The sequence below is a fragment of the Beta vulgaris genome, chromosome 1, assembly GCF_026745355.1.
Source record: "Beta vulgaris subsp. vulgaris cultivar EL10 chromosome 1, EL10.2, whole genome shotgun sequence".
In the NCBI taxonomy this organism is placed as follows: Eukaryota; Viridiplantae; Streptophyta; class Magnoliopsida; order Caryophyllales; family Amaranthaceae; genus Beta; species Beta vulgaris.
The window spans coordinates 8,927,895-8,955,095 of record NC_079202.1 but is presented as its reverse complement, the minus strand read 5'-3'; the positions used below and the strand labels follow the sequence as shown (position 1 = coordinate 8,955,095).

Sequence of the window (27,201 nt, the reverse complement as noted above, 5' to 3'; positions counted from 1 at the left end):
TTGTCGGGTTGGTTCTATCCCCCTCTCATCTACCAGGAACCCCAAGCACTTACCGCCAGTGACCCGAATACACACTTCTTGGGGTTTAGTTTCATGCCATGGCGCCTGAGTGTCGCCAATGTCTCCCTCAGATCCTCTACATGATCCTTCTTCTTCTTGCTTTTAACAATCATATCGTCCACGTATACTTCTATATTCCTCCGAGTTGCTCTACAAAGACCTTGTTTATGGTTCTTTGGTATGTGCCCCTGCGTTTTTTAGCCCAAAGGGCATCATTTTGTAGCAGTATACGCCTTGGGCTGTACAAGGCAGTATGGCTCGGTCCTTTTCAGCCATGGGGATCTGATGGTATCCGCATTGGCGTCCATGAAGCTAAGCAACTCGTGACTGCAGTAGAGTCGACTAACCTGTCAATTTTCGGGAGGGATGGTTGTCTTTAGGACATGCTTTGTTAAGGTCTGTGAAGTCGACGCAATACGCCAAGCTCCGCTGGCCTTCTTCACCAAGACCACATTAGCTAACCACTCAGTGTATTGGCATTCTTCAATGATTCCCGCCTCTAATAGCTTCTTCACTTCTTCTGCAGCAGTTTTCGGCGACTCGACTGATGCCTAAGCTTTTGCTTGATAGGGCGAAATCCCTCCTTGATGTTTAGCTCGTGGGAAGCGAAGTCGGGGTTCAACCCTTGCATGTCTGCAGCTGAATAAGCGAATACATCCTTGAATTCTTTTAAGGTCTGAACCAGTTGATCCCTGATCTCGGGATTGAGGCTTGAGCCAATCCTCAATGTGTGCCCGACTTCTAAATCTATCACGACCTCTTCGACCTCCTCCACAGGTCGGGGGCGTTCATAGTACTTGGGGTTTTCAGATATATAAACCCCGAGTCCTGTGGGGACTTCTATCGGTTCCTCTCTCTTCCTCTTCTTTTCTCTCTTCTCCTCGGGTGCTTTGGCTCGGAAGCTGTTGATATAACACTCCCGGGCCATTTGTTGATCACCATAAATCTTCCCGACTTGCCCATCGTCGGTCTCATATTGGAGCAGCAACTGATATACCGAGATGGCGGCTTTTATTTTATTCATGGTGGGCCTACCCATAATGACATTGTAAGGCAGCGGGGTGTCAACAACTAGGAAGTCTACTGGTAGACTCCTACCTTTTCCTCTCTCCCCGAGCCTTACAGCCAGTTTTACATAGCCAAGAGGATAGACCGACCCGCCTCCGAAACCAATTAACGGTTGGTTGGTAGGGATCACATCCTTCTCGGTATACTTTAGTTTGAGTAGGCAATCAAGTGTGATGATGTCGGCTGAGGACCCACTGTCAACGAGGATCCTCTTCACCCGAGAGTTTGCTATTTTCATTTCTATAACCAAGGGGTCATCGTGAGGGGTGTCAAGTGCCGGTCAGGCTCCCCGAATGTCATTATCGGGCATCTTGTCTTTGCAGGTTCTACGTCCAGCACCTGGTGTGTCATTGCTTGAAGGTGGGCCTTCCGAGCGCGGCCAGATGGTCCTCCCGAGGCCTGTCCCCCGGCTATGACACCTACATACCCGTCGGTGTTGTCACTATCGTTTCTTGCTTCTTTCTCCTTCCCTTTCTCCTCTCGGGGATGTTTAATGTACCTGTTTAACTTTCCTTGATCAGCCAAGTGATCCAAGGCCTTCTTCAACTCCCGACAATCTTTCGTGGTGTGACCACACTCCCGATGGTATTCACACCATAACCTCTGATCCCGCCTATCTTTGGAAGTTCTGATAGGTGGGGAATGGGTAATACCGACTTGTGTTTAAGATCCAAGTAAATCTCCCGCCTGTTTCTGTTAAAACGCGGGTCATTCCCGTTATCCACTGCTCTCGGGAGCAATTGTTGGTGATTCCTCATGCTTTTGTTTGGTTCCCGGTAAGGGAGTTCTTCCTTCTTTTTCTTAGCCTTTTCCCCGACATGCTTACAGATATCCGAGGCTTGGATGAATTTCTGAGCCCGACTCATGGCCTCGGTGAAAGTGGTGACTCGTTCTCAGCGAGGGACCATCTGAATTTTCCCGGCCAAAGTCCGGACATTAGGGCGGTGAACGCAACCCCGTCCTGAAGATCTGAAATCTTCAGCGACTCCTCGTTGAATCGCTTAATATAATCCGCAAGGCTCTCGTGCTCTTGCTGCTTGATGGACATTAAGTGGATGCTGGTTTTCTTGTGCCTGCGTCCAGCAATGAAGTGTTGGTGAAATAATGCCTCCAGAACCGAAAAGTTAGTTATGATACCCGGGGACAAGCCCGAAAACCCAACTGAGCGCCAACCCTTTGAGGGTCGTCGGGAAATAGCGGCACCAAGTGGCTTCACATCCCGTCTGCACACTCATCTGAGCCTTGTAGGCGGCCATATGATCCTCGGATCGCTACTGCCCGAGTATTGCTCGATGGTGGGACCTTAACCTTTCCCGGGTTGGGTACCTCCATGATCTCCCGACTGAAGGGGGTCATAAAGTTGAGGACTCCCCTATTGATCAAGGTGTTGGTCTTGTTCCGAGGAGGCCCTGAGTCCGCTTCGTCCTCCTGCCTCGTCCTCTTGGACCCGACAGGAGACTTCTCCCGCTCCCTCCTCGGGGTCTGAGAGTGAGCCTGCTCCTCACGGTGCGTCCTTTCCCTTTCTTCTCTCTTCTTGTTTAAGAGGATGCGAGCGTCCTGCTCTGCTCTGCGCCTCCTATTCTCTTCAATGATGCGCATGGCATCCGAGTTCTGGGTCCTCTGAGAGTGAGCCTGTCGGGATCTTTCTCCCACCACTCGTTGTTCGCTCCGGTTAGGAGCGTGAGTTTGAGGGTTATCCCGGCCACGGGTCTCTGCCCGGGTCATCTCTCGGGGCTCCCCTTGATTGAGCTGGGGGATCCCGGCTATGAACTGCTGTAAACTCCTCTGCATGTTTTCGTTCAACTGTCGGGCAATCCGCTCAATGTCCGCCATCGTGACCGGCATAGGGTCATCTCGGGGAGCAGAATGCTCGTCGTTACGGGGGGTCGACCCCTCGTCGTCTATGGCCAGGGATTCGACCAAGACATTGGGTTGGTGAGACTGGAGAGGTGTGGGTTGGCGAGACAGTGAACATTGTAACACCCCGTATTTTATACCCGATTAATAATTATCTGTATTAATTTTGCTGAAAATGATTTTAGATTTCTTTTATTAAAAATATATTTTTTTACTAACTTTGACTTTACCTTTGAAGTGGTTAAAAAAAAAAGAAAAAAACTGATTCCTAGATTTACTAGGTTACTATCTATTAATTAGCACTATATTAGTATTATAAGGAGAGAGAAAGTAGAAAAAGAAAAGAAACAAAAGAAAAAAAAAAAAAAAGAGGAGTGGAAGAGCAATCTAAGTACCAGACTCACGATATCACCATTTCTTTCTCTTCCTTTGGCAATTGACTTCTACTTCTTGCTTCAACCAAGGAAACCAATCAAAACTACAAAATTTATTGTCAACCATCATCACACTTCAACTCTTGTTCGTCTCTTCAATAGTTCTAGATTTTTCTTGTGGGTCTTTCAAAGAGTGAATTTTTGGGGTTTATTTTGGACGTTTTGGGACGAACTTCGGATCGAAAGGGCGGTTTTCGAGTATTTCTTGTGTGATTTTTGTCTCCCATATTCAAGTAAGTTCTAATCCTAAGTATAATTTCAGTTTTTGTTCAATTTTCAGAAATTTGGGGTTTTATAAATTAGGGTTAATAACAAAATCGAATTGGGGGAAATTCCTATATTGCGAAATTTGTTTATTTGTATAATTGGTTAATGTTTAATTCGAGTGATGAACATGTTTTCGGGTTTAGATTTCAAAGTTTATCGCCTTCAAAAATTTAATCTGAATTATTAGTCATATGTTATAGTTGTTCGATTAATAAAAGATGTTTTGTTTAATTTTGCTCAGAATCTTGATTTATAATTGTTAGTTTACTCCTATAGCTATATTCGAGTGCTTCGTGATGCTATGTGGTACTGCAAGTTTGGGCAAAATCATTATGTTGTTGCTCTGTTTTCATCATTGCTTGGTTCCTGATCGTGAACGTATGTAGTGTAATTGTCAATGTAATATGAAGAACATGAATGTAAGGGAACTTTTGGTTAGTTAGCGCAGTAGTATGTTAGTGGTGCACATGTTTTAGTGTGTTGTTGTAGCCTAAGCTATTTTAGTATTATTATTATTGTTGGTGGCTATTACTTGGGAAGAAGTCACATACAACTTGATTTCTGTGTGTAATAAGCAAAGCTTTTAATTTTCAATTACTAGTGATCATGATGCAGATTGTATTGTTGTGCTAAGAGTGTATATTTCGTGTTGCTTTGGTTATTAACTTTACTTATAGTGTTTATATAACAATATCGTAAATTCTGCCCTTGAACTATATAGAGTCGAGTCAATGTTAGGTATAACGCAAGTGACTTATACTTTGTTATTATATGTGTGTTGTAGATCACGGGTTTATAGAGGAATCTTTTTGAGTTGTGGTTAAGTATCTTTGACTGTTATTGCTGATAAGGTAAGATTTCTTACTGCGCTTGTACAGATGAATTGAGAAACTGTTTTATAATGTTTGGAAATTTATTTTTACAATGAGATTGTTTTATAAAGTTTATACGTTGAGATTTAAATGGTTCTCGATATTTATATTGAAAGAGTTTATGAGATTATTCATGAGATTTATATTAAAAGGAGGAAGTTCCTCAATGTTACCAAGTTAAGATTTTGAAAGGAGGAAGTTCCTCACCCTTACGAGGGTTTATAGAGTTTTATTGTGGGGTTGCCGGTAAGCGGTTTTCTCCGAGTTTGGAAGTATGTTGAGTTAACAGTGTCTCAACAATATATTTTAGTAGTTGGGAGTATATTGATCAATACTCTTGCCATTTGTCTTCCTTCTTGGTACGTTATCAAGTTAGGGGTATGCATACTAGGGACTTTGGTGTTTACCTTGTCTAGTGAGCCTAGCTAGCTCATTGGATTCTTATATACTTCCTACTCACAGATTACGAAATTATATTTGAAAGTTTTACAGAGTAGTTCAGAAAGAAAGAAAGATGTTTATTAGAAAGTTAATTTTATATATATAATCTGTACACCTTTTAAATGAATTTGTAAGATATTCCTATATATCTTACCTGCACATTGAATAGTTTTGTTTTATTTCAGTATTAAATCTTGCTCAGCCTTTGGCTGATATTACAGTGTTTAATGTGCAGGGACTTGAAGATAGTTAGCTCCAGTTGGGTTAAAGAGTGCGTTGGATCCATTTTGATTTAGTAGGACTTTAAAAAGACTTCCGCTGTTATTTATTTATAGGATTATGTTCTGGTTGTAATAATTAATTTTACATTCTATTTAGTTGGTCTGTAATAATTAGTTAAAACTTATTGGTTATTGTTTTAGTTAGAACCATTAGCCTTGCGGTTATTATTAATAATTATCGCGGCGTAGCACCTTTGGATTTCTGAGTTCATTTATATTAAGTTGATTTTAGAAGTATTGGAAATTCAGGGTTGTTACAGTTGGTATCAGAGCTTTAGGTTACTAAGATGTCCTTAAGACGACCTTAAACAAGAATAGGTAAATAAACTTATTAAAATTGAAAAGCCGTTGTGAGGAAGTGATATGGGAAGACAAGGAAATTATACTATTATGAGCTGATGTATATATTCTTTTTTTATGTTCTTGCTTGATTTATTTATATTTGTTTTCTTTTCCTTCTTTTGTTAAGGATTATTTGGTAAGGGTGAATCATTTTTGGTTTATCTTTGTTTCGATTGTGTTTCTAAGATGATGCGTAGACACGCGCGTGCCAGAAACTCAAGTTCGAATCGTATGATGCGTGGGATAGCTCAATCCACTCGAGCCTTAACTGCTGCTATGGAGAAACTTGCTGAGGCTCAAGCTGCTGCTCTTAATACTCCTGTTACTCCTAATGCTGGCAATATTAGTTCAAAAACTGCTGTGATTTCTAAGGCAATTGACCAGAAGAAACCTTCTTCTTTTGATGGAAAGGTGACCCTACCAAGATGGAGAACTGGATTAGAGAATTTGACAAAATTTTTACCACTCTCCAAGTCCCGAATGAGATGAGGGTTGATGCTGCTGCCTATTATCTGGTTGAGGATGCTGATATTTGGTGGACTCATAACAAGTTTGATCTGACTACTAAGGTGACTATGGATGAGGAAGGAGAAGAGCTCATGGAAGAGAGAGAGTTTGGTTGGACTGAGTTCAAGAAGGCGATTCGTGATGAGTTCTTTCCAGCCCATATGAGGAAGAGAAAGAGGACGGAGTTTAATGATCTCGTGCAGGGAGATATGACCGTTCATGAGTTCTATGTGAAATTCAGGAGTTGGCTCGTTTCGCTAAGGGGTTAGTTCCTGATGAGCAGGAGAGAGCTGTGAAATTCGAGGAGAAGTTAGACCCTGATCTTCATTCTGGATGGGAGCTGGTGAGTATGCCACAGTGAAGGAGGTGTATACTCGTGCTTGTAATGCTGAGAGGATTGAGGAAAAGAGACTAGCTGCAAAGAAGTTGAAATCCACTCCAGCAGGGTCTACTCAGGCACAGAAAAGGGTGACACATCTGGTTCCACTGGTTACAACAAAGGCAGAGGGGGTTTCAATAAAAATCGAAACTTTGGGAACCGTGATTCTGGTGGTAACTATAACAAGGGAGGTTCCAGTCAGCAGTATTCAAAGGACAACCAGAACTCCACTCCTTCCCGTAGCCAGCCCCAAGGTCAGATTCAGAGGACTGATCGGATTTTCTATTGCAAACGTTGTAGTGAGAACCACCCTGGCAAGGATTGTGATGGTAATTTGGTGGAGTGTAATCACTGTAGGAGGAAAGGGCATCGTGCTTATGAATGTTTTAGTAATCCTAGATCGAGGAACTTCAAGCCTGAGATGAGTTCGAGGAATGGGGCACAAGCAGATAAGACACCCCGAATGGTAACAACAGTCGCCCTGCTCTTTCTACACCAGGGAATGCTGCACCTAATCGCAATGGAGGGACTGCAAATGCTACTCAGGGGCATAGAGGTGATGTGAGGAGGAACACTGGGCAGGTTCATGTGATGAACCAGACTGAGGCAAACACCAAGGGCAACGTGGTCACTGGTACTTTTTCTATTCATTCGATGTCCGTTTATGTGCTATTTGATTCTGGTGCTTCTCATTCTTTTGTGTCTGAACTTCTTGTGAAAAAGTTAGGGTTAGAGAACTCTAGGACTTGTGATGTAGACATCTCTATTCCTTCTGGTGTGATCATAACTTGTAATAATTTGTATCCAGATGTCCCTATTATGTGTGGTAGTACCACCCTAGTAGCTGATTTGATAGCTTTTCCTTTGCATGATTTTGATGTAATTCTAGGGATGGATTGGCTTAGTAGGCATAAAGCCAAGATAGATTGTGAGAAACAAAAGGTGTCTGTAGTTGGTCCTAGTGGAGTCCATGAGTTTTATAGAGGGTCTTCTTTGAAAATCATTTCTGCTTGACTCTAAAATCCTATTTGAGGAAGGGTTGTCCTATGTACTTGTGCCATGTTCACGACACTAGTAAGGAAGAGCCACGTGTTGAAGATGTTCGTATTGCTATGAGTTTGTAGATGTTTTTCCTGATGATATTCCCGGCATGCCTCCGAGACGTGATGTTGAGTTCAGTGTTGACTTGATGCCTGGAACTGAACCTATTTCTAAGCCTCCTTAAGAATGGCTCCTGCTGAAATGAAAGACTTAAGGCTCAATTAGAAGAGTTGCTTGATAAGGGCTACATTCGGCCTAGTGTATCCCCATGGGGTGCACCTGTTTTTGTGTGAAGAAGAAAGATGGGAGTCTTCGTTTGTGTATTGATTATAGAGAGCTCAATAATGTTACAGTAAAAAAGTACCCCTTGCCAAGAATAGATGATTTGTTTGATCAGTTGGTGGGAGCTGGAGTTTTCTCGAAGATTGATCTGAGATCTGGATACCATCAACTTCGTATTGCAGAGAATGATATTCCTAAGACGCTTTCAGAACTCGCTATGGGCACTATGAGTTTACTGTTATGCCCTTTGGGTTGACTAATGCTCCAGCAGTGTTCATGGACTTGATGAATCGAGTCTTCAGGCCGTACCTGGATAAGTTTGTGGTGGTGTTCATAGATGATATACTGATTTACTCAAAGGATGCTAGTGAGCATGAAGAGCATCTTCGCACTGTTCTGCAGGTCTTGAGGGAGAATAAGTTGTATGCTAAGTTTTCCAAGTGCGAATTCTGGCTGGAGAAAGTTGCTTTTCTTGGTCATATCATTTCTAGGGAGGGTGTCTCAGTTGATCCATCAAAGATCCAAGCTGTTTCAGAATGGCCTACTCCAAAGAGTGTGACTGAGATTCGCAGTTTCCTTGGCTTGGCAGGTTATTATAGGAGGTTTGTGAAGGACTTCTCGAAAATAGCTCGGCCGTTGACTGCATTAATGAGGAAGGATACTAGTATCGTTGGGATGATGATTGTGAGAAGGCATTCCAGATTTTGAAGGAGCGTCTCACCACAGCTCCTGTGTTGACTTTACCTGATGGTAACCTTGAGTACGAAGTGTTCACAGATGCTTCGAAGAATGGGCTTGGTTGTGTGCTTATGCAGGATAAAAAGGTTGTTGCTTACGCTTCTAGGCAACTGAAGAACCATGAGTTGAATTATCCGACGCATGATCTAGAATTGGCAGCTGTTGTTTTTGCACTTAAGATTCGGCGTCATTATCTGCTTGGCACATCATTCAAGATATTCTCAGATCATAAGAGTCTGAAATACATCTTCACTCAGAGAGAGCTGAACATGAGGCAGAGGAGATGGTTAGAGCTGATCAAGGATTATGATATGGAGATTCAATACCATGAGGGTAAGGCTAACGTTGTTGCAGATGCACTTAGTAGGAAATCCTCTCACTGTTTGCAGACCATGCGTTCGAGGAATCGTCTTCGAGAGGAGTTTCAAAATCTTGATGTGGAGATAGTGCAATTGGAGCTCAGCTTAACTCCTTATGATTCAGTCCACTTTGTATGATGAGATCAAGAAAGCTCAAGTACATGATCAATTTTAAAGGACAAGCAAGCTAATGAGCCTGTCAATTTTACAGTGGCTGAGGATGGTAGCGTGAGATTCAAAGGGAGATGGTGTGTTCCTAATGTTCCTGAGTTGAAGGAAAAGATCTTAGGAGAAGCTCATTCAGCACAATATTCAGTTCATCCTGGAGGGGATAAGATGTACAAGGATCTTAAGCAGACTTTTTGGTGGCCGCATATGAAGACGGATGTTGCTAAGTATGTCTCGAGATGCTTGACTTGTCAGAAGGTCAAGAGTGAGCACAAGAGGCCTCAGGGGATGATTCAGCCTTTAGAGGTTCCTACATGGAAATGGGACTCGATCTCAATGGATTTGTTTGTGGACTTCCGAGGACACCAAAGGGAATAATATGATTTGGGTTATTGTGGATCGTCTTACCAAGTCTGCTCATTTCGTTCCCATGAAGATACTTGGAAGCATGAACGATTGGCTATGCTTATAGAGAGCACGTGATCAGACTTCATGGTGTTCCGAGTGATATTGTTTCGGACAGAGATCGCAGATTCTTGTCTAACTTTTGGCAGAAGCTTCAAGAAGCTTTGGGGACTAAGTTGAAGATGAGTACAGCTTTTCATCCTGCTACAGATGGTCAGACGGAGCGCACTATTCAAACATTGGAAGATATGTTGAGAGCTTGCGCCTTAGAGTTTCAGGGATCTTGGGAGGATAAGCTTGATTTGATTGAGTTCTCATATAATAACAGCTATCATTCTACCATTCAGATGGCACCATTTGAAGCTTTGTATGGTAGGCGTTGTCGTACTCCTTTGTGTTGGAGTGATATTGGTGAGTCGGTTGTGATTGGTCCAGAGATGATTCAGGAGACGGTTGAGCAGGTCAAGCTCATCCAGCAGAAAATGAAGGCGGCGCAAGATAGACAGAAGAGCTATGGTGATAAGCATCGTCGCCATGAGGAGTTTCAGGTGGGAGAGAAGGTGTTGCTTAGGGTCTCTCCTATGAAAGGAGTTATGAGATTCGGGAAGAAGGGCAAGTTAAGCCCTAAGTTCATTGGCCCGTACGAAATTCTGGAGAGAATAGGAGAGGTGGCTTATAGATTGGCGTTGCCGCCAGGCGTTGATCGTGCGCATAACGTGTTCCATGTTTCTCAGTTGCGGCGATACATTAGTGACCCTTCACATGTGCTACAGCCAGAGTCTCTCCAGTTAGATGATAACATGCTTTGAGGAGTTTCCAGTTCAGATTCTAGATCACAAAGTTCGTAAGACTCGCAAAGGTGAGACAAAGATCGTGAAGGTGCTGTGGTCAAACCACAATCGGAGGAGTCTACTTGGGAAGCTGAGGATGCGATGCGTCTTAAGTATCCCATCTCTTCACCCAGGTAAATTTTTAGTTACGAGGACGTAACTCCTTTTTAAGGGGGGTAGAATTCATATTGGTTTAGTGCATGTGTGATTGAATGAAAGTTTTCTGATAAACTTCGATGTGTTTCACTCCCTACTTGTTATATTACAATGATTCCTATGATAAAGTTTGTGAGTTGTTTTCAGAAATAAGAGTATAAGTTTGATCATTTGAGTAATACTTTAAGTTTCGGGACGAAACTTATTTTAAGGGGGGTAGATTGTAAACCCCGTATTTATACCCGATTAATAATTATCTGTATTAATTTTGCTGAAAATGATTTTAGATTTCTTTTTAAAAATATATTTTTTACTAACTTTGACTTTACCTTTGAAGTGGTTAAAAAAAAAAGAAAAAAACTGATTCCTAGATTTACTAGGTTACTATCTATTAATTAGCACTATTGTATTATAAGGAGAGAGAAGTAGAAAAAGAAAAAAAACAAAAGAAAAAAAAAAAAAAAGAGGAGTGGAAGAGCAATCTAAGTACCAGACTCACGATATCACCATTTCTTTCTCTTCCTTTGGCAATTGACTTCTACTTCTTGCTTCAACCAAGGAAACCAATCAAAACTACAAAATTTATTGTCAACCATCATCACACTTCAACTCTTGTTCGTCTCTTCAATAGTTCTAGATTTTTCTTGTGGGTCTTTCAAAGAGTGAATTTTTGGGGTTTATTTTGGACGTTTTGGGACGAACTTCGGATCGAAAGGGCGGTTTTCGAGTATTTCTTGTGTGATTTTTGTCTCCCATATTCAAGTAAGTTCTAATCCTAAGTATAATTTCAGTTTTTGTTCAATTTTCAGAAATTTGGGGTTTTATAAATTAGGGTTAATAACAAAATCGAATTGGGGGAAATTCCTATATTGCGAAATTTGTTTATTTGTATAATTGGTTAATGTTTAATTCGAGTGATGAACATGTTTTCGGGTTTAGATTTCAAAGTTTATCGCCTTCAAAAATTTAATCTGAATTATTAGTCATATGTTATAGTTGTTCGATTAATAAAAGATGTTTTGTTTAATTTTGCTCAGAATCTTGATTTATAATTGTTAGTTTACTCCTATAGCTATATTCGAGTGCTTCGTGATGCTATGTGGTACTGCAAGTTTGGGCAAAATCATTATGTTGTTGCTCTGTTTTCATCATTGCTTGGTTCCTGATCGTGAACGTATGTAGTGTAATTGTCAATGTAATATGAAGAACATGAATGTAAGGGAATTTTGGTTAGTTAGCGCAGTAGTATGTTAGTGGTGCACATGTTTTAGTGTGTTGTTGTAGCCTAAGCTATTTTAGTATTATTATTATTGTTGGTGGCTATTACTTGGGAAGAAGTCACATACAACTTGATTTCTGTGTGTAATAAGCAAAGCTTTTAATTTTCAATTACTAGTGATCATGATGCAGATTGTATTGTTGTGCTAAGAGTGTATATTTCGTGTTGCTTTGGTTATTAACTTTACTTATAGTGTTTATATAACAATATCGTAAATTCTGCCCTTGAACTATATAGAGTCGAGTCAATGTTAGGTATAACGCAAGTGACTTATACTTTGTTATTATATGTGTGTTGTAGATCACGGGTTTATAGAGGAATCTTTTTGAGTTGTGGTTAAGTATCTTTGACTGTTATTGCTGATAAGGTAAGATTTCTTTGCGCTTGTACGATGAATTGAGAAACTGTTTTATAATGTTTGGAAATTTATTTTTACAATGAGATTGTTTTATAAAGTTTATACGTTGAGATTTAAATGGTTCTCGATATTTATATTGAAAGAGTTTATGAGATTATTCATGAGATTTATATTAAAAGGAGGAAGTTCCTCAATGTTACCAAGTTAAGATTTTGAAAGGAGGAAGTTCCTCACCCTTACGAGGGTTTATAGAGTTTTATTGTGGGGTTGCCGGTAAGCGGTTTTCTCCGAGTTTGGAAGTATGTTGAGTTAACAGTGTCTCAACAATATATTTTAGTAGTTGGGAGTATATTGATCAATACTCTTGCCATTTGTCTTCCTTCTTGGTACGTTATCAAGTTAGGGGTATGCATACTAGGGACTTTGGTGTTTCCTTGTCTAGTGAGCCTAGCTAGCTCATTGGATTCTTATATACTTCCTACTCACAGATTACGAAATTTATTTGAAAGTTTTACAGAGTAGTTCAGAAAGAAAGAAAGATGTTTATTAGAAAGTTAATTTATATATATAATCTGTACACCTTTTAAATGAATTTGTAAGATATTCCTATATATCTTACCTGCACATTGAATAGTTTTGTTTTATTTCAGTATTAAATCTTGCTCAGCCTTTGGCTGATATTACAGTGTTTAATGTGCAGGGACTTGAAGATAGTTAGCTCCAGTTGGGTTAAAGAGTGCGTTGGATCCATTTTGATTTAGTAGGACTTTAAAAAGACTTCCGCTGTTATTTATTTATAGGATTATGTTCTGGGTTGTAATAATTAATTTTACATTCTATTTAGTTGGTCTGTAATAATTAGTTAAAACTTATTGGTTATTGTTTTAGTTAGAACCATTAGCCTTGCGGTTATTATTAATAATTATCGCGGCGTAGCACCTTTGGATTTCTGAGTTCATTTATATTAAGTTGATTTTAGAAGTATTGGAAATTCAGGGTTGTTACAGTGAACCTCGGGTGGTTTTCCTTCGGGGTGCCATGTTGCTCTCGGTACGTGATTTTGAGATGTAGTATCCCCACAGACGGCGCCAAACTGTTTCTGCCTAGAAACTAGTCAAAAGAGTAATATGTTTAAGGTGAGAGTCAAATCCCGAATTAGGTTAGAATCCCGAGTCTCGTAGTCTCCAATCCTGCAAAACAAGGAAAAACTGGCCCGGGGGTGTTCCGGGAAAGCCCCTCCGACGCTCAAGTCAGTTGAGATTGAGGTAGAGAGAGAAAGTAATCCAAGTCTAGAGAGAGATGCTCTGGTTTTGTTAGGTGAGAATTGAATACCTGTTCATTGATGAGACTGTTGGCTTTTATAGTTGTTGGGGATTTCCCAGACAGGAAACCCTTTTTGGGAGCCTCCCAATACCTAAGGGAGCCACCACCTTTTTAAGGTAATCAGCTTTTTGTTCCCTAAAAGCTGGTGAATCCTCCTTGATATGAGAGGCCCAGGCTTTGGATGAAGTGCCTTTTGATACTTTATTGGGCCAGACTATGAGCCCAAACAAGGGGCTTTCTTTATTTATTTTTTTTAGCTTGATTAATTAATGCTACTCATTGCCTAGTTCATCATAGTACATTACTACATTTCTACTCATTAGGATGTAAATTTGCAAATGACGCGTGCTTCTTTGTGCATCACTTGAGTCATTCATACTTCCAAACGCATGCTTCTGTGTACTCCTACCTACACGCCTTTCTTTTTAATTTTCCCGGGTCCCGACCGATCATATATTATACTTCCTTCAACTCAATTAATTTTATCAAATTCAACTCGAACCTGGACATAATACTGTGCAACAGAACAACTGAAGCAACAAAAATGCGCACAATTTCTCTACTACAAATCTTTTCACCTCTCTTTCTCTCATCTCTTCTTCTCAATCTCACTCATCTTCAATCAAAATGGGTTGTTGAAGCCCAGTTAATTCCTACCAAATTCGATGGTTTTGTATATGGTAAACCCAACAAATTCAACCCAGATAGAATTCTCATTGAAGCTTTCTTTGACCCCGTTTGCCCAGATACCCGGGATTCTTGGCCTCCTCTTAAACAAATTCTTCATTATTATGGTTCCAAGCTGTCTCTTGTTGTTCATCCTTTCCCTCTTCCGTAAGTTTGTTTGTAAAAAGTTTGATTTTTGAATGTTCATCATTGGTTTTTATTACCTGAGTATTTCTTTGATAATCAGATTAGTTCTTTGATTTTTGTGTTGTTTGACTTTCTTTGAGCTGTGTTTATGGGAACTTGTTGTTAATTAAACATCATTTATTGGGTTTGAATTTTTCAGAAATATGATGGTAATTTAAATTACACATCCCCTATTACTTGGGCTGATTGTGCATTAAACCACCCAACATTATCTTGAAGTGTTGTTATGAGAGCTGTGAATGTGAAAACAGTAGTTTCTGTAGGTACCACAATTATATATTAAAGCAAGAAATATATTTATAATTGTGATGGGTAATTTCCAGTTCCTGCTTCCTCAATTTGGACATGGACTGCTCAAAATGTTGTGAATTGCTATATTACTTGCGCTGATTGTGCATTCAAGTTGCTAATTGTTATGAGGGCTTTGAAAATTAAAACGATAATTTCTGTACGTATTATATTTGTGGAATTTGAGTTGTAAAGCAAGAAATATGTTTTTGATTTATATAACAGCCAAAGTAGGTGTTTTAACTTAAAGAAAATACCATTTATATTGGTACAAGGAGGCGAATTAAGTGGAGTTGAATTGGTTGGCAACTCACCTCACATCCATGAGGTCTTGTGTTCGACTCGCTTGTAGTGGCCAGGGGGAAGGGGTTAGAATAGTTTGAGTTGAGCTTAGTTGACCTTCAGAGAGGGTATGGCCCTAGGTTTCCTTATACGTATCCAAAAAAAAATGAAAAATCTTAGTGGTAGAGGGTTTTCTTTGTCATAGCAATACAGGAATATAATGGGAAACCTTCACCTTCACATTGTCTAATTTGTGATGATGATGTTCTTGTGATTGTATTGTAGGTACCATGATAATGCATTTGTAAGTTCTCGGGCACTGCATATTGTTAATGAATTAAACAGTTCTGCAACATATCCCTTGTGGGAAAGTTTCTTCAAGGATCAGGTAATAAGTTCATGACGTAGATGTTGTCCTTCATAATACACTTTAATATGCTTTTCACAATTAGCCTGGTTCTCTGTCTGGTTTGTAGTAATTGGTTAAGATTGGTGATATATGTGAACAACTGTTTTTGGAACTGTTCTTGTTTATGTATACTTTCTTCTAAGTATTCTATTCCATATAAACTTTTTACAGGCTAGTGCATTATGTATGTGTTATTGCTGAAAATGGCAGTTCACCGTGCTTCTGGAGCTCTTTTTGTTTGGTACTACATTTAATCAGTTTGAGATTCCGACACTCATGGGTTTGTGATTATTAGTGTTTGGCTGTGTACATTCTGGTTAAAGTTCACGTCTTTATCTGCTGAAATTAATCGCCTTCTCGATGTTGTTGTAAAGTCAAAGCTTAGAGGCACTTTACACTATGTGTAGAGTCAGGCTATGTTAGGTTGGAAAAAACATTTTCCATTGAATATCGTTTACCCTTGAAAAAACATTCCAAGGGAAAACATTTGGAAACTAGTTTTCCTTTGTTTGGTTCCTTACAAGAAAAATTAGATGGAAGATGAAAAATGAAATTGAATGGTAGAGGATGGATGGGAGAAGAGAAAGAGGAAGGTAAGATACAGAGAGGAAAATATGGCATTCTTTCTTTGAGAAAGGAAAATGTTTTTCCATCCTTGGGAGAACTAGTTTTCACTTGGGCTTACTTTTCCAAGAAAAGACTTTCTTCTCTTTCTTCCCAACCAAACACACTCAATCTGCATGGAATAATGTGAGTTTTCAGTGCAAATAAAGTGAAGTACTTTGCTAGTATGCTGCTACTTGTGACTTATGCACGTCTCTCTTTCCTTCTCTTCCTTCCGTCACCGATGAGCCAACTCTAGAAAAGACTTCAAGATAATTATGGTATCAAATTAATATTAGCTGAAGAATAGAGAATGCTTCTGTGGAGGTTCTGAGAAAACTGTAGCTGCTATTCCCTCTTTCTATAGGAATTAGGGATCCCAGAAATTATGCTGCATTTGTTTAACAGAAGAATCAGAGCTCCACTAGCGTAGTATGCTATCAACTGATTCATGAACCAAAGCATGGTTACCTGCTATTTGTTTTCTCATCGGTTTACATGGCCTATTCCCTTTCTTTTTTGTTTTCTATGTCGTAGATCTGGCATCAATATCCTTTAGTTAGTGTAAAATGAGTTATAGTCATCTCTCATCAGTGGAAAGTCCAATAATGCAGGTAGTAATATTGCTCTAGACTCTAGTAAAATATTTTTTCCTTGTGAACTTAATCTTGATATGCGTTATGTAGGAGAAATTTTACAATCAGAAGACTAGCAACATGACCAGAGTTGAGATTTTAGATCACGTTGTAAACTTCACAACAAAATCTGTAGGCCATGCCTATTACTCTGCTGTAAAATCTGGCTTTAGTGACCGCAAAACTGATCTCAAAACAAGGGTTTCATTCAAGGTAAGCCAGTAAAGTTCCTCACTTTCATTTCTCTAGCTTACAAAAAGTTGATTATGTATTATACTCCTATATTTTCTTAATTTATGTCTCAAACTATATGTATGCAGTATGGTTGTTCAAGAGGCGTCTACGGAACACCGGCTTTCTTTGTCAATGGTTTTCCTTTGCCTGATGTTGGCTCTTCCATAGACTACAACGGATGGAGAAAGATTATCGACCCACTTGTTAGCTCAAAGAGAGCACATGGGTTCTTTAGCGATTGACATCAAAGAGAGTCGTTACGAATCTATTAAAGTTTTTCTATATGTTTGTCTAAATCATCTTCTGAGAACAAGAAAAATTTTATGAATCATTTTATAATTTTTATATATATTTTTCAATGTTGTCTATTGGTAAAGGATTCTCATTATAATATCAAGGTTATTATGAGATAAAAGAAAACCACACTAAAGGCTCTATGTGTGTGAGGATTCCCTTATACTTTATTCCTATTCCCAACTCTTGTAGCTTGCTAAGTTGGATTGATTACGTGAAACGATATTCTTCACCATAAATTATTTCCTTCATTTCTTAATAGTTGCAACATTTTGATTTTCCTGTGAAAAATGCTGATTAAATAGCTATGATTATTTCTGTAATTATGTTAATGTAAATATTCGAAAGTTTTTTAGTTTAGCACTACAGACACACACACATCATTGGTGTTACTCACAGGATTAGCTTACCTAGTAATAGTTACATAATTCTAGGCTGATTTGCTATTTGTATCTTTTTCTCTTGTACAACTAGTTTGTATTTGATGTGTTGTGTTTTTATATATGTTTTAGTTGCATTTAGGTTGCATTCTAGAAGCATTTAGGTGCATTGTAGTTCATAATTGCATGCTTTTACTTAATCTGCGAAATATTACTCCTCTTGTGCGTTTTTGGTATTCTTTGATGAATTTTAGGTATCGAGAACATAATTGGAGCATTATTGGACAAGTTTGAGTATTTAGGAGAAATTGGTAGCAAGCTACATTGATGAGGATCATTTTGGATGTATTTGAGTGTAAATTGGAGCTAAATTGGAGTTGGAATTCATGATAGAATTGTGGAAATCGAGTCATGTTCACTATTTTAAAACAGTAAAGATGTGAAAAGTTATTTTTTGTGATACCTATTCTATAGCTAATATTATCTTCTATGCCAAGCCATTCAATTTATGAAAATGTATTTGATTTAATAAATATAGATTTATGGTAAGGTGCAATCTACTTTCTTACCATAGTAGATGATAATTCCAAGGTAACTTGGGCTCACCTACTTTCCAACAAAGAGTGAGTAAAGGACATCCTAGTTGGTTTTATGTTGGGAATCGTTTCAAAAGCAAGGTTAAAAGAATGAGATCAAACCACATAACATAAATCTTTCAGCAAAAATATTGAAAGATTCTAGCTGGGAATGGGATATTTCATAAAAGAAGTGTCGCATGGAGGCCTCAGCAAAATGGCAAGGTAGATAAGAAACACAAATTCCTCCTTGAACCTGCTAGAGCCTTGAAAATTCATGCTAACTTGCCTGAGAACTTGTGGGGTGAGTGTATCTTAACTTTTACGCATAAAATTAATCTTCTCCACAGTCTAGTGATTGATTGGAAGATTCCATATGAAAAACTCATGAAGAAAAGATCGACTTATGACCATCTGAGAATCATAGGAGGTCTTCGTTATGCTAGTGGGCCTAGAAAACCCAATGATAAATTTACTGAAAGGAAATAAGGAGTGTGGATATCCTTATTGGCAGAGAGGATACAAATTATATGATCTAAAAAAAGGAAGAAACTTGTTAGTTGGGATGTTGTATTTCAAGAAGAAATTTAATATTTTCTTTTTTGACAGATAATAATAAAGGCAACCACATAAGCATCATAAGAGATGAAATGACTCTTATGGATAATTTAAATGATGAAGAATTCAATAAGGAAGATCAAGATATATTGGAGAAGATTGCTCTAGATATCCATGAAAATCAAGCACCTCATGAAGGAGAAAGAGAGCAACACGAAGACAAAACAAAAGGTGATTCTCTAAGCCCCATCATTATTCACAATGTAGAAGGTGGGAGACCCACAAGAGTAAGAAACTTGCTAGAGAGATTGGAATATTATGTTGTGAATCTCCCAAAGTCAATGGAAGCAACACAAGGAAATAATGCAGTAAACATGAAAGTAAAACTCTTGCAAAGCTCATAATACTATTCTGAAAGTTGCATTGCTTCCCTGAACAATGCTCTAAAGATGAAAGAGCCTTTGAACTATAGTAAGGCAATAATCATGAACGGATGGTGCTTGCCATGCAAAAGGAACTACAAGCTTTAGAAGCAAATGGAACTTGGGAGATTACAACAGTCCTAGCAGACAAAAGAGCCATTGACAGCAAACGGCTCTACAAGGTGAACTAAGACTAATTAGAGAGGTGGAAAGATTGAAGGCGAGGTTAGTTGCAAGGGGTGATAGACAAATTGAAGGCAAGGATTATAATTAAGCAAACATTTTCACCAGTTGCTAAATTCACTAATGTGAGAACTATAATTGCTTTGGCAACATGCCAAACTTAGCCTCTACATCACTTAGACACAGTAATGCATTTCTCCACGGTTATATAGATGAAGAAATTTATATGAAACCAATACTAGGGCATGCTGAAGAAAGAAGTGGTAAGGTTCGCAAACTGAAAAGGAGCTTATCTGGCTTAACATATGGAACATAGAACTTACCAAGTTCCTTCTCAAGGAAAAATTTGAGAAGAGTAAGAGAGATTATTCTCTATTCTCTAGGAAGCAAGATGGGAAACAAGTAATCATACTTATATATGTTTATGACCTCCTAATAAATGTTGATGATCAAATTGAAATCACTACATTGAAGCAGAAATTGGATAGTGCTTTACTTGTAAGGGAGATTAGATACTTCTTGGGGATTGAAGTGTCCAGGAATGAGCAAGACACTATGCTTAAATAAAGAAAATTTGCTCTAGAAATTATTGAACAAGCTGGCATGAAAGATTGCAAACCATGCACATTTTCATTTCCAAAAGGAATAAAATTCTTCCTAGATGAAGGAAAGAAGCTTGATGATCCTGAGGTCTACAGAAGCATTATTCGCAAGATATTGTACCTTTTCCTCACAAGACCAGCCATATCGTACATTGTACATCATCTTATTAGCTAATTCATGGCTAATTAATCCTAGTTAGCCTCACTTGATGCCTGCAACCCATGTGATAAGATATCTAACAGGATCAATCAATTGGGGGCTTTATTATCAAGCAATATCAAAAGTGAACTTGTCTGCCTTTTGTGATGCAGACTAGGGAACATGTGCTTTTAGTGGAAGATCCTTAATGGAATTTTGTGTTTTCCTAAGTGAGTTTCCATTTCCCTCCTTTTCATACTAGGATTTAATCCTGTATTTTTCATATCCATACGATGGAGTCATTGGGTTTTCAAAATAGTTAAAAAGAAGCGAGGACTTTATTTCTTGAAAACTAAGAAATAGAAAACGGTTTGTATATCTTTTGCTAAAGCAGAATATATAGATTTATGTCACAAACAATTGCTGAAATTGTGTGGATTGATGGCTTGTTATTGACTTGGATCGGTAATCTTGTGTTTCATGAGAAAACAACACATCTCAAACTTGATTGGAACTATGTGAGAGATCAAATTCTAGATGGGATTATCAATACAAATCCTTTATGCAATTAGCAGGCATCATAACCAAATCCTTAAGTGAACATTAGATCTGCGGGCCAGGCTCGTGCCTCCTGCGGGTCTAGCCCGACCTATGCCCACCTCTAAGAAAAGTAATCAGGGAGGAATTAAAGAAAAATAAAAGGAAAAAGAAAAAAAAAACAAAAATTGACAAGGTAAAACCAAAAAAATCAAAAACATTGAACTCCCACTTTCTTCTTTCGTTTTGTCTTCGCTGCTGGCTTTTATGGGAATCCATTCCCTGCTTCACACTTTGCTGCATCACCTCGTGGAATTCACGTTCAACATCATCAATCATCAAATCATGGCCTTCAATTTCGCTGCATCATGATCTTCGTCATTGGCGAAAACCGTGGCCATTCATTTTCATTGCTTCGATTCCATCTCTTTGAGGTTCAATTTTTTGCGATTGTCTTGCTTCATTAAATCAGAGCCCTTGATTAATTTAATGAGTGGTTGAGCACGTGTTCTTTGAGCGCCGAGGAAGAACTTCAGCTCTCTAACAGCTTGGGCGGGTTGGGTTGATGCTCGATTGGGGGAGGGTGCACGAGCTGCATTTCTCTCACCGGGCGTGGGCTTTGTTGCAGTGAGATAGGTAGTAAGTTCCAGCATCACCCAGTCCGGGCGGGGTGTTAATGAGCTTGGGTGGGGAGTGCAGTATAGGATTGGTATCTTTTGTTGTATATGGGTAGAGGATGATGAATAAATGAATGGGTAAGTAGAAGTGGTATGGTGTGGTGTAGGATAGGTGGGAGGTGTGATGTAGGATAAGCTCTATATTGTAGCATTAAATCAAGCCACCCTTGTAACTTTGAAACTCGAACACGTAGTTCCAAAACGCTTACCTACATAGAAAACCAAACACGATAGGAGAAACTATACATATAAAATAATAAAATGAAAATAAATAAAGAAAACAATAATAACTACAAATGAAATAAAATTAGATATGATAATTATGAAAATTAAACTAAAACGGCTCTATTTAAGCCCAAATTACTACTCTATGAGTGACATAAATGTCTCTTATCAATCGATCTTTTAGGAGTAACTTATATCATCTTCTCGAAGCACATAGACTTTTTGGAGTTACTTACTCATTTTTATGTTCGAGGGCCCTTATGTTGAGTTCCCTGTTTTGAGTTTTGAATGATGACAAACCACATTAAACTATTATATTGCATGCATGCTTCTGTTTACATGTGTAGGTGCCAAAGTACGAGTTCAATGGATAGAAAGACGAAGCTTGTGAAGCCAAGTCTTGAAGAATTGCATGAAGACCAATATCATGTTGTAGCGCATTTAGGTCTTAGATGCAATGTAAGTGGTATAAAGGTGTTGATGCACTATAAAGGTTTGAAACTAGAGAGATGAGTTAGTTGTGGATGACAAGAAACCTCGGTCACTTGTCATATACAACTACAAGTAAACTTGGTTGATTGGAATAGTCTGGGAACAGATCTGAACTAGTTCTCTAGGGTTTATTTCATGCATTCGTATTTTAGGAAAGTTTTCTTTCCGCGCAAAATTGTTTTTCAAAATACACGGATGCATGGTTTGTTGTGTGAGCAAGATTTCTTAAGTATGGTAAGTGTTTTATATGATATTATACTGATTTTATTTGATATCAAATAAAATCAGTGAGTATATTTTCCTTAGAATAATTTCCATACTTCCGAGGAAAATATACTCTCATAATATCATGTAACATTTACTTACCAAAGGCTTATTAGCACACAAACAGTGGGGGCTTTGCACGCATATTCTCTCTCTCAAGATCTCAAACCTAGCATAAACCCTAATACCACATAGATCTTAAACTACTCTCATTCTAAGCGTATTTAGGCTGTTTGTTTCTGAGAGAAAAACTGGTTGTATTTGAGCATTTTGTGAGTTCAGTTTGCTGGGGAAGTTGATCGGGGATCAACTTCATTTGAACCATCATAGTTGGTGATTGGGTCGAACTTCCATAGGTGGAAGTTGGGGAATCATCTTGTGCATAGGTGCATAAGTGATTGAGTGTAATTCTTTTGTTATTCTGAGTTGATTAATAAAAGAGTGAGTGAGTGGAGGACGTAGACTTATTAGAAGTCGAACCTCGTTAAATCCTGGTGTTGTTTATTCATCGCTTTTATTTCCGCTGCTAGAGAACTGTTCCTTTACTGTTCTTACTATAATCGAAAAATCTACAACATTCGGACAAACACTCAATTCACCCACCCTCTTGAGTGTCACTTGCACTTTCACCTTAGACTTCTCACGGAAAAGCTTCATGACCTACAAGTGTCGTATTAGATTCTTCATCCGTACATGCTTTATATCCCTGAGCCCGATGAGTCAATATGTACTCCTCCAACGGGTTGCATAGCCATCTATAAGGCATACATCGAGCTTAGGCTCTGATTTCTGTTGTACTTATGGATTATGATCTCGCCTTTTGCTAGCTAATGCCCAATAGCGTGGGTACGATGGTGGGCTTCCTTGTCATCTGTGACATGATAGGTATGACCCCTCCCTAAGGCTATGGTGCAACTTGGTGAACTTAGTGGTGATGTCCTCTACGAACCATGGGGAGGGTTGGTACGACTTCCAAGCACGTCTTCAATACAGAATAATTGAGAGTATATCGTTGAATCAACAGACTTTCTACTCGGGGTTCCTTTTAGTATATCGAGTTGGAAATTTCATGTGGTTCCTCGAGTTCAGGGTCCTAAATGGGCTCTGAACAGGTATGTGCCTTAGATGTCGAAGGAATAGGTTGTCGTGGCCATTTATCGCGAAACGGTTGTTATGATCGTAAATGAAGATAGGGTGACAGTCGCCTCCCACGGGTTGCCCACTTGGAGAGCCCTCAGCAACGAGCACTTTCTTTTGTCCATCAAGACTCAGTACGACTTACCATAAGGGTAGAAGGCTAATTGATAGGATATTTTTTGTTTTTTCTTGTTGTGGTGTTCTAACGTGTTTTTCTTGTTTGATCAGTTACTACTCGTCCGAACCTCGACGAGGATATGCAGAGGAGTTTGACTGAAAACCAGAGGGTACCAGAAAGGGCCCGCAATAAAATTCAAAGTTGTGAAGCAAGGGCCCCTCGACCCCCTAAGGTGTGTGTTGTAGTTCCGTCCTTTATGGTTTTTGTCTGAACTTGTTTCTAGCTGGTGTGATGATCTTTCGAGGTGCCACAAGATGATGATGAGCTCGAGGGCCTACTTTATTAGGAGAGGCAAGGATATGATGCCGATGACCAGGCCGATTATACCACCTTCGTCTTCTGAACGAGAAAGGGACTTCCAGTAGCTCTCGAGCGACTTTAAAAAGGGTGGTCCTTGTACTTATTTTTTTGTATAGTCACCCGACTTATTTTTAGGATACCATTATTTTTTGATGAAATGTTAAGTAACTTTTTGCGTTCTCTTAATGTAATCGTTGCATGACTTTATTGTTGCTTGATATGTTTGTTTCTTAATAAGATTATTAATTCATATAGGTTGGCGCAGCCTTGGAGTTTGTTCCCTCCCTTTTCCTTATAAGTACGGGAGGAATTTTTTTGCTTCATTACCATTTTCTAATTCCTTCCTTCTTTGCGCGAGAGATTTTTCGTCTTCTTTTGGAAACTCGAGTGCTTATGTCTCAAACATTGATAACTCCTGAAGCCCTTCGAGCGGCCAAACTTCGACAGTTGGCTAAGACTAGGTCGAGCGATGTTCCTGCTGCTTCGGGGGTGCCGGACCCCTTGACGCCTACATCACCCGAAGGGGTTACCTTAAAGACGAGCGTTCTACTTCCTTTGGCCCCCAAGGCCCTATAAATGCCCCTTCTCTAGCTATGCAGGAGGTCAAGCTTGAGGGAAAGCTTGACGGGGAGTCTATTTGCCCTCCTCCACTCTCGACAAGGCAGACTCAAGCCCCTTGAAAAAGGGCAAAGGTCGATGATCGTGCTCTGTCGGCCACTCCTGTTTCTTTTACCATCCTCTCGATGGCGGACATGTCGGAGAGGTTCAACAGAGAATCCTGCTCGTTGATGACACCAATTGATGAGGAGGATTGTCAGGCATTAGTGGGTCTAAATCTCAAGGCCCTTAAGGCAGCCTTTGTCGAGGTATAGTACTCCTCATCTTTCTTTGGTATATGAGTTTCTTTCATTCTTTCTGATCAAACCTCTATATTGCAGATCTCTATTAGGGTCGTTGCCATGACCCTTTGTCCTCCCGGGGAAGTCGGGCTATCGTCATGAAGACGAGAAGCGACGTCTCAACGACCAACTTCGTATTGCAAAGCTGAAGCTCTCTGAGGCGGAAGGCGTAATTAAGAAGTTCAGTTGTCCTTCGAGCAAAGGTCGACCGAGTTTGAGGATACCATCAAGGCCCTCACGAAACAGCGGGTTTCGGCTAGTAAAAGGCACCGCCATGCCTTGAAGGAGTTCAAGGAGGCGATAGCTAAGGGTGAGAGGGTCGACAAGAGGGTTGAGGAGGCCATCTCGAAGGCTACTGTGTGCCGGAAGATCATCACCGAAAACTGGAAGGCTTCAGAGGAAGGCAAAATCTTCCTGGAGGATGCTTCCATCGAAGCTTCTCAGGATGGCCATACGGAGGCCTTGAAGAAGGTGTTGTCCTTGAGATGACGGACCCTGACCTTGCTTGTTCAGTGGTGGAAGGTGTTGCTCTCTCTAAGGTGAAGGTGGCCACACCTCGAGGCGAGGACATGGTTGATGCCTCGAAGTAGTATGACCAGGTTTCTGGTATCGGTGATCTCAAGGGTTGAGGCGCCCCCACTTCTTCTTATGCTCGAAGGCTACTTCTTGAATTTAGCTACCTTCTTAATTGCAGGCTTGTGACTGAGATGAGTTGTATTTCCTATTGATTAATGAAATGTATGTTCTAATTTTTGATTGGAAAATCACTGAGTATTAGCTTACAGAAGTTGAGCTTATAATTTGCCAATTCTTGTAAAAACATCGGAACATACATAGGCTTGTTGCCCCTAATTTCTATGACAGAAAGTTAGACATAGAATTTCCGAAAATTGTAAGCATTCCAACGTCGTGATAGCTCTCTACCTTTTCAGTCCACGAGGCGATAGGTGCCTGGCCAAACCACCTTCCCAGTTGGGTTGCAGCTTGCAAGGTCGAGGTTCCTTACCCGTGGCTTTGAACTTCCGCAATACCCATTCGTTTGACCTATAGGGGTCGATGCTTCACCTAGTGATTGAAGAACCTAGTCATCTTAAGTTTGTAAGAGATGGCTTTAAGGAGGGACTTGCCTCGAGTTTTCGGTAGTAGATCGAGGTTGACTCGCTTCTCTTTTTCATTTTGATCATGGTCGTAGATACTAAGCCACGGTGAGGGGATCCCAACTGATATTTCTATTTTATATAGAGATTTTGCCTCTTTCCACATTGATTATTGGTCATAATTGCGCTCTTCACATCCATTTTTACTACTAATGTGGTCATTATAGTGTGTATTTTCAGGTTTATCATTGTAGGAATTATCATGTTTTAGTGCATTTCCTACTCATTTATATCACCTACAAGAAATGATGTACTTTCAAGAGGAAGAGCATTGAGTTGGCAGAGTTTTGAAGCAAAGTGAATAGTGAAAGAAGTAGAAAAATGTCTCCAATCCACTCTTTTAATTATATCTCAAGTTCTACATGTAACAGCCCGACTCCCGAGCTGCTAGGTAAACACTCTTAAGATTCACTCATCACAATTAATGCTTAATAAGCCTTGAATTGAATATTTACTCGCAGCGGAAACATAACCATAAAACGATCCTGAAACCTGTGGGTTATTGGCCCACAAAACAAAATCCTTTATATAAGACTTCAATTACACCAATATCTCGACTAATATTCCCAAATATTGTATACAACGAAATATATAGAAACTATTCCATAATTGCTATCTAAATACAACTCAATCCATAAGCTACGACGACATCTTTATCTTGCTTCACTTCAGAATCCTGAGCTCACAACACCAAACCTGCAACAATGTTTGACTCTCCACCCACCAAGTGACAGGCCACAGAAATGACAACACTATCAGCAAAGCTGAGTACACACTGTGTAATAGAAAATACAAGTTTAGGTGTATTTTGAAAACTAACACATAGTTATAATAACAGATAATCACATTCAACTCAGTTATTATAGTTTCACAAAATCAATCGTTTGGCATGAACGCGAGTGGAGAGGGGTACCACGCAGTACCAGCTGTCTCCAAACTATTGAGGGTCGTCACCCAGCCTTTTATTTTATGCTTGCAAGACTTACCCGGACATGTCCTATAACGCCAGGAGTTCGCCCTTCCTGGAAGGCAACAGCTAGGGACTCTACCCGCCCTAACTCGGGGTGCCTATTCATGCCTCACTTTCATATTTATAAAATAAGATATTTAATGATTCATACTTGAATCCTCAATACTCATAACATAACACCATATTCGCCTTATCTGGTCTTAACTCATATTTGAATCATTTCCTCATTATCATACCAAATCATATTTTGAGAAATATAGTATTTTCGAACGATTTCGATAATTGAACAAAATGATACTTTTATAACAATCCAATAGCAATTCACAACTAACTCATAGAGATGTATCTATAATCATGGCCATTACCACAAACGATATATGATATCCAAAATTCAATATAACGCCCACGGGAGCATTTAAATATATTTTGCTGAACCTAAAG

The 27,201-nt window shown here is 39.4% G+C and overlaps 3 protein-coding genes and 2 long non-coding RNA genes across 5 annotated transcripts; 4 read left to right on the top strand and 1 right to left on the bottom strand.

Moving 5' to 3' along the window:
* Positions 1-571: 571 nt before the first annotated feature.
* On the bottom strand, positions 572-1,366 carry LOC130589626 (uncharacterized). The gene has a single exon (XM_057391018.1). The coding sequence runs from the start codon at positions 1,364-1,366 to the stop codon at positions 572-574; it is 795 nt and encodes a 264-aa protein (XP_057247001.1).
* Positions 1,367-2,830: 1,464 nt separating this feature from the next.
* Positions 2,831-5,537, top strand: LOC130589993 (uncharacterized). Its single transcript, XR_008967559.1, has 2 exons — positions 2,831-3,652; positions 5,235-5,537. It is a non-coding gene; the product is annotated as an uncharacterized LOC130589993 (long non-coding RNA).
* Positions 5,538-6,107: 570 nt separating this feature from the next.
* Positions 6,108-7,522, top strand: LOC130589624 (uncharacterized). The gene is made up of 4 exons (XM_057391017.1): positions 6,108-6,393; positions 6,488-6,609; positions 6,696-6,891; positions 7,008-7,522. Exons 1-4 carry the CDS (start codon positions 6,108-6,110, stop codon positions 7,520-7,522), a joined length of 1,119 nt encoding a protein of 372 aa, XP_057247000.1.
* Positions 7,523-10,933: 3,411 nt separating this feature from the next.
* On the top strand, positions 10,934-13,074 carry LOC130589991 (uncharacterized). Its single transcript, XR_008967557.1, has 2 exons — positions 10,934-11,249; positions 12,825-13,074. It is a non-coding gene; the product is annotated as an uncharacterized LOC130589991 (long non-coding RNA).
* Positions 13,075-13,819: 745 nt separating this feature from the next.
* LOC104905824 (hypothetical protein) lies at positions 13,820-17,139 on the top strand. Its single transcript, XM_010694460.4, has 4 exons — positions 13,820-14,281; positions 15,176-15,278; positions 16,589-16,750; positions 16,858-17,139. The coding sequence occupies exons 1-4, from the start codon at positions 13,992-13,994 to the stop codon at positions 17,011-17,013; spliced, it is 711 nt and encodes a 236-aa protein (XP_010692762.2). The 5' UTR covers positions 13,820-13,991; the 3' UTR covers positions 17,014-17,139.
* Positions 17,140-27,201: the final 10,062 nt, after the last annotated feature.